Raw genomic sequence first — 7500 nt, forward strand, 5'->3', positions numbered from 1 at the left:
ACATATATATATATATATATATATAGATATTAATGTTTATTTTTATGTCAAGTAGCAATAAAAACAATCTCACATGAAACTCTAAATTTTTTTTATAGGTTCCATCTATTATCCTTTACTTGTTTCAGTTGTTAGACTGTGGCCATGCTGGGGCACCACCTTGAAGAATTTTTCATTGAATGAATCAACCCCAGTACTTTTTTTTTTTTATTTGAAGCCTGTTACTTATTCTGTCAGCCTCTTTTGTTGTCCTGCTATGTTACAGGGATATAAACACACCAACACCGGTTGTCATGCAGTGGTGGGGGGACAGATACAGGTATAAAGACACACACACACACACACACACACACATACATATCTACGCAAAATTTCAGGCCTGTGCCTGTAATAGAAAAGATTCTTATCTGCCACATAAAATGGCAAGATAAGGTATGAAATGTTTAGTAAAATGCGATATTTCGTGTATTGAAAGTTTGTGGATTGGCAAGATATATTCTAAGGCAAGATTCCATGGTAAAGGAAGACCTGTCCTTAGGTCTACAGATAAGTTGAAGCAATCATTCAAGTGTTTACAACTTAATTTGACATCTTCGATTGATCTGACTGTCTAGATTGATGTGAGTGGTGTGAAATGTGTTACGATGCCTCTAATTGAAGAAACAGAACAACCAAAGAATTAGATCCTGCAATCAACAGACACATTTGTCCAATCCCACTCAGAATCAATATCATTATTGTCCCCCCTTGGCACCTTTATAACAAAAGCCGTTCTTGGACTGAAATTCCATTGACATCTGCATCCATCGCAAATATATGCAGCTTCTTTTTTTAAATTTTCGATCCTTTTTCTTTTTTAACTTTGGCAAACACAAAATACATTGACATCGACAGGAGCGACCTCCATCATTATTATTATTAAATGTCTAATTGCTTTGTGTCTTTTCTTCCCCCAACAGGTTGTTAAACTGAAGCAAGTTGAACACACATTAAATGAAAAACGAATCTTGCAAGCAGTTTCTTTTCCCTTTCTCGTCAGTCTTGAATATCATTATAAGGTAAGTTTTAAGCAATAGAGGTGTGTGTGTGCATATACATATACATATATGTATGTATGTATGTAAATATATATATATATATATATATATATATATATATATATATATATATATATATATATATATATATATATACACACACACACACACACACACACACATATCATCATAATCATTTAACGCTCAACTGGTTAAGGTCAAACAACTGACAAGCAAGTCTCATGGTATTAAGCAGAATATTTGCTGTAGCCCATCTTTTTATACCAAGACAAAACAATGTACATGATAGCGCTTGCAATCAATTAAGACCAGAACCCATGAGAGCCACTGCCTGGTACTGCATCAGGGTTATTATTATTATTATTATTATTATTATTATTATTATTATTTCTTTTTATCTCAGGTCTTGTTGTGATTCCTGAAGTCTTGCACCCGTAGCGGGCTTGCTGCCTGCAGCCTCTCGTACCACGCTATCCTTTTTCTTTTTCGACTATCTAATAACTTTCCTGATTATTCTGAATGTTGTTATTATTGATGTTATTATTGTTGTCGTTGTTGTTTGCAGGACAATTCCAATCTTTATATGGTTCTAGAGTTTGTGACTGGCGGAGAGATGTTTTCTCACCTGAGACGGATAGGAAGGTTTAGGTGAGTAACAAACCTCAGTCCTTAATTCTTTTGAGTAACATAGCACCCCACCCACTCTCCTAGGATTTGGTCAGGTCTGGTCCTTAAAAGACTTTGTTGATTTTGTTTGAAATTTGCCCTCTACCCTCCCTCCTGCCAATATAGGGATATTTTTAAAGTGCTATTGTGTCTAATGTATTAGAGTGGGTCATACTGCTAATATAACACACACATTGGTTATATTTCATTTCAGTTTAGGTAACTTGTTAATCAATTGGTTTGTCCAAAGTTCTTTCATCACAGCCTGTAATGATGACAATGTGACCCCCCCCCCCATACACCTTCTTTGTGCTAACATACACTCCTTCTGTGTTGTTCTATATTCTGGATCAGAGTACAACTCTCCCAAAGGACGACAACATTAGCTTGTTCAACACAGGATTCACATCAAGAAACATGTGAAACAACAGCAAAAATTGCACACATATATATATATATATATATATATATATATATATATATATATATATATATATATATATATATATATATGTATTAGGCTGTTGTTCTTTAAGCCTTGGTGACTCCAAAGCGCTTCCATGAATGCCACATATTATTAATGGTAGCTGATAGCACAAGGAGTTCTATTCCCCGCACTCATTCTGATGTAAAAATATCTTCAACACTTCCCCCTCCTTGTAAATCCGGTGTCAGTGGGTAATGTGGGTAGGGCTGAGAGTGTTTGGGGCCTCATTTAGTGGATGTGTTGGGTTGTAGAAGTGGGGCTACTTTGGTTCATAAACTGGGGGCTACAGTGCTGGTTTTACTTCATTGGAAATTTGGAAGTAAAACGTTTGTTTTAATGTAATTTCATATATATATATATACATACATAAATATATATGTATATATTCATCCATCTATCTATATATTTATTTATATGTATGTATATACACATGTATGTATAAATGTCAAATGTGTTTTCAATTTTATTTTGCAATGAATTTTGTGATTTGACTTAAGTGTTAGTTTAAAGCTCTCTAGGTACACACACAAAGCAAATTATAGGGGCAGGATAGGAACCCTTTAGGTTATAGTCATTAACTGTTCCCTAATTACTTGATGTCCTCTATTAATTATAAAGTAGGGAGGGGGTAGTATTTTGAAAGTGTCACTGGCATGAGGGGTTCAAGCTGTGGTCTCTCACGTGAAGGACATTAATGTTGTGGGCCAGGTTTGTTGAATCCCTTTTTGTCTGTGATGCTGCCTTGCACCTAACACCTTGGATGACTTAGCTATAATACACACACATACGCACACACACAATTCCATGTGGCCCTTTTTTGCTCCTGTCTCGATATGCCAGTAATTGTAAGAAGAAAGGTGTTGGTGTTGGAAGGTTCACCTGTCCTTTAATGTAATTAGGAAACCAGGTGAGAAATAAAAGATTAGTGGGGGATGAAGGTTATCTTTGACCAATCAGCATTGACTTGTCTCACTTGGAAGGTACTTCTTTGTCTAGGGACATCAGGTCACATGACCTGTTACCATTGAGCCACAACAGGGTCCACTGACTTTTATGTGGGGTATCTTTATAGAAAGGGACACTTTTTTCTGTCTGTACCACTACAGCCATGGTTGCCATGGTGTAGCTTTATCATAGAGGGCAGCATCAGTCAGACATCCTGGCAACTTCACCACAATCAGTATTTGACCCCAGGGTATTACTGGTACATGATTCGGTTTGGGAAACAAAACTGAAGAAGGAATCAAGGGCTAATCAACTGATCGAGAAGGCGTATGGCTTAGTGGTTAAGGCATTCAGCTAACAATCGTAAGGTTGCGAGTTCATTTCCAGGCAGCACATTGTGACCTTGAGCAAGACACTTTATTTCACTTTATTTCCAGCCGCACTCAGTTGGCAAAAATTAGTTGTTCCTGTAATTCACAAGGGTAGGCCTTATCACATTCTGTGTCATGTTGAGTCTCCTTGAGGATTACATTAATGGTACACTTGTCTCTGGAGTACTCAACCACTTGCATGTGCAAGCTGTTCTGCTGATCGGAAGAGCCAAACCTGCCTGGCCTGCTAATCAACTGATCGGTTAATCTATACAACAGATCAATGTTATAGATCAATAGTGAATGCCATAACTGGGAGCATCAAGTTCCATTGATTCACCTCTCTTCCCCCCACTTATGAAGTTCTATCAGTAACTATGACCCCTTCCTCCTCAGGGGTCACCTCACACTAGATGTTCAGGTCAGGGTGTAGGAGAGGTTTGTTGTTGTATAACTTGTTTCATTTCTTCTGCTTCAGTGAACCTCACTCCAGATTTTATGCGGCTCAAATCGTGTTGGCATTTGAGTATCTGCACTACTTGGATATCATTTACAGAGATTTAAAACCTGAGAATTTGCTTATTGATTCATCTGGTTACTTGAAAGTAAGTAAAGCCAGCAGTTGTTGGCAGACTTGAAAGTTTTGTAGAGCAAGATGAAGAGGAGGAGGAGGAGGAGGAAGAAGAAGAACGAAAAGAAGGAAAAGCAAAAAATGATGTCGATTGATTTCTTTCTCAGAATTGTTTTAAACCATAACAAATAGCAGACCCCCTAAAGTCTTGTTCTCCCATCGATCCCTTGCTTTTCAATATACAATTTCTTTCCCCCTTACCCTACCTTTATCATTTCATTCCCCAATAATTCATATGTCTCCTCTCCTGACCCCCTTTCTACCACTGCACTGTAAATTAAATCCCACCACTTCCACTTGTCAGTTTTTATTTGGTCAGGTGTGTGTGTGTGTGTGAGAGACAGCAGAGGTCATCACAGACAACTCAAGTTTGGTCAACAATAGAAGACTGTGGATTGCTTGAGCTATAACTGTGTTGTATCAGCGATTAGCTCTAATACGTCTGTGGATTTGGTGTGGATCGGGTATTAACTAGGATACATCTCTTAATCTAATGTGCATCAGGGATTCACTATAATACATCTGCTGATCTGGTGTGGATCAGGGATCAACTATGACACATCTGTTGATCTGTTGTGGATCAGGGATCAGCTACAATCCAGTTCTTTTCCCATTCAGTTTAATCCCGAGATACGCTCCCTTCCAACCCTTAAAATACTTTATGTAATATTTTCTGAAATGAATTAATCCAAGATTATCCTAATCCTGTGTTTAGACCAATTCTGAGAAATGATGATGCCTGCATCATTTTATTTTCTTCTTTTTTATTTAATCATTATTTTCTTGTTTTTTTCTTTCTTTTTCACAGCTGTTCAACCTTGTGCGACCGAATGTGACTTTGCTGTTACCTGGTCTTTTTGTTGTTTGTCTCTATCATCGTAACCCATTTGCCCTTTTGCCCTTTTTCTCTACAGTGAGCCGCATTCCCGATTCTATGCCGCACAAATCGTGTTGGTGTTGGAATATTTACATCACTTGGATATAATGTATCGCGACCTCAAACCTGAGAACTTGCTCATAGACTATCTGGGCTATTTGAAGGTATTGTGTCTCACCTCGCTCTCATCTTGTCATGGGGATGCTTCTTAGGACACCCGCCACAGCGCCCACCACCCAAGAAAAAAAAAAAATAAGCAAAGACAGTAGCAGCAGCTACTATCTTTCTCTCTCTCTCTCTATCTATCTATCTATATATACGCATATGTGTGTATATACATACATGTATATATATCTATATGAACATATATATATCTATATGAACATATATATATCTATATGAACATATATATATATATGTATGTATAATGTATTTCTACATACATTCATGTGTGTGTATATAGCCTGCATCTCTGCAATACACCCGCACAAAATGGTGGGATTTTTGCATTTCATGCTTTCACGTCGTTGCCATGGTGATGGGGCTCCAACATTCAATTAGCAAATTGAATCTCTTTTCCTTCTTTTTTTCTCCCTTTTATATTTTTTTCCCCCTTTTTTAATTACATCTGTTCATCTCTCATATATATAAATATATATATATGCACCTCCATGTTACCCTTTTTAAAATCTTTAAACATTCCATTCTTTGTCTCCCCCCCACTCCTAAACCAGTCAATATTCACTGAACAGTTCTTCCCCCACCCCCAGTTCATTTCACGCTTCTCTGCATCGCTGAACTCACATGCATACTATACACACACCACACATTATATAATGTGTGTTTGTATGTATATATTTATGCGTATGTATGTGTGTATATATATGTGTATATATGTATATATATATATATATATATATATATATATATATATATATATATATATATATATATATATATATATATATACACATACACACACACATACACACTGAATAATTCTTTTTGCTATGATTTCATGTTTTTCTTCTTCTTTTTAACATACGTGGGTTTTTTCTCAGGTTTCTCTCTCTCTCTCTCTCACTCTCTCTTTCTCTGGTGTTGTTTTTTTTTCCTAACCCCTAAATTGGTCCTTAAACTGTTCATAATTTGTTGTCTTCTTTTCCATATGTTAACAGCTTCTTCATGTATAAACCTTCTCTCTCTCTCTCTCTCTCCTCATACACATACTTTGACTCTATATACACCCACCACCACCATCACACACAGTACCTGGCGTTGTCGTTGTCGTCGTCGTCAAGGTCTTCTGATCTCTTTGTTTTTCCAACTGCAAACACTCCTCCTGTGTTAATAAAATTTGTGTCAAGTCATGATGTGGTTTCCATTCATATCACTGTCTACCACCAACTGTTATTATTTTTATGAAGGTGATGAGTTGGCAGAATCGTTAGCGTGCTAGACAAAATGCTTAGCGCTATTTTGCCTATCGCTACGTTCTGAGTTCAAATTGCGCCAACGTCAACTTTACCTTTCATCCTTTTGGGCTCGATAAAATAAATACCAGTTGAAGACTGGAGTTGAGTTGATGTCATCGACAAGTCTCCCTCCCCTAAATTGGCTACCCTTGTGGCAAAATTTGAAACCATTATTATTATTATTATTATTATTATTATTATTATTAAGGCAGTGAACTGCTTGAATAATTAACATGTCAGATAAAACGCCTTGTGGTATTTTGTCCAGCTTTTTTACATTCTGAGCTCAAACCCTGTTGTGGTTAACTTTGCTTTCCATCTTTTCAGGGTCAGTAGAATGAGTACCAGTTAAGTACTGGAGTCGATGTAATCAACTTAACTCCTCCCTTTGTGCCAAAATTTAAAGCCATTGTTATTATTATGAATTTTTCTTCTTCATTCTTCATTTTGTTTCCCTTTCTTGCTGAGTGCCTTCCCAACACCTAGGGCAAAGAACCTTTTTGTATACATTTGTAGGCCATTGAAATAAACACACCAGATTGTTCATTTACAAAATCAAATAAGGTTATGTAGAAAAAAATTGTTTACATGGAAGGTAATCATTCTCACAGCAACAATACATGTTAACCCATAAATAAAATCATTGGACAGGTCAATTCCATCAGTGTTGTCTGTTTTGTGTTGAGGTCAGCTTTCACCATTCCATGTCTTCCTTAGACTCCCTTTTTCCACATGTTCCATCCCACAGCACTTCTTTATATAAAACTTGACATTTTCCCATGTGTACCACATGTCTGTATCAGCTCAGTTCTCTCTCTCTCTCTCTCTCTCGCACATTTCATCTCATTCCTCTTCTGCTCAGTTTTTTTTCTCTCATCTCATCTCTGCTTCATTGTTCATTCACATCAACATTACACATCCAGTGAAGCATGTGCTCGCTTCATTTTTGTTTTATCCCAGCCTCCACATTTCCCCAGCATTCAGTTTGCT

General features: G+C 36.9%; 1 protein-coding gene across 9 annotated transcripts in view; it reads left to right on the plus strand.

The window, feature by feature from the left end:
- Positions 1-7500, plus strand: part of LOC106874074 (cAMP-dependent protein kinase catalytic subunit 1) — a 123852-nt gene that overhangs the window by 105709 nt on the left and 10643 nt on the right. For 6 of the 9 annotated variants that reach the window (XM_052977698.1, XM_014921660.2, XM_014921663.2 and 3 more), the window contains 3 exons: positions 960-1058; positions 1624-1706; positions 4006-4132. In XM_052977698.1, the coding sequence (XP_052833658.1) occupies positions 960-1058; positions 1624-1706; positions 4006-4132 (309 nt within the window). Of the gene's footprint in view, positions 1-959; positions 1059-1623; positions 1707-4005; positions 4133-5072; positions 5200-7500 lie in introns of all 9 variants that reach the window. The other 3 variants (XM_014921662.2, XM_014921664.2, XM_014921668.2) reach the window with 1 other exon arrangement.

The sequence above is a fragment of the Octopus bimaculoides genome, chromosome 28 (genome assembly GCF_001194135.2).
Source record: "Octopus bimaculoides isolate UCB-OBI-ISO-001 chromosome 28, ASM119413v2, whole genome shotgun sequence".
NCBI classification, from domain to species: Eukaryota; Metazoa; Mollusca; class Cephalopoda; order Octopoda; family Octopodidae; genus Octopus; species Octopus bimaculoides.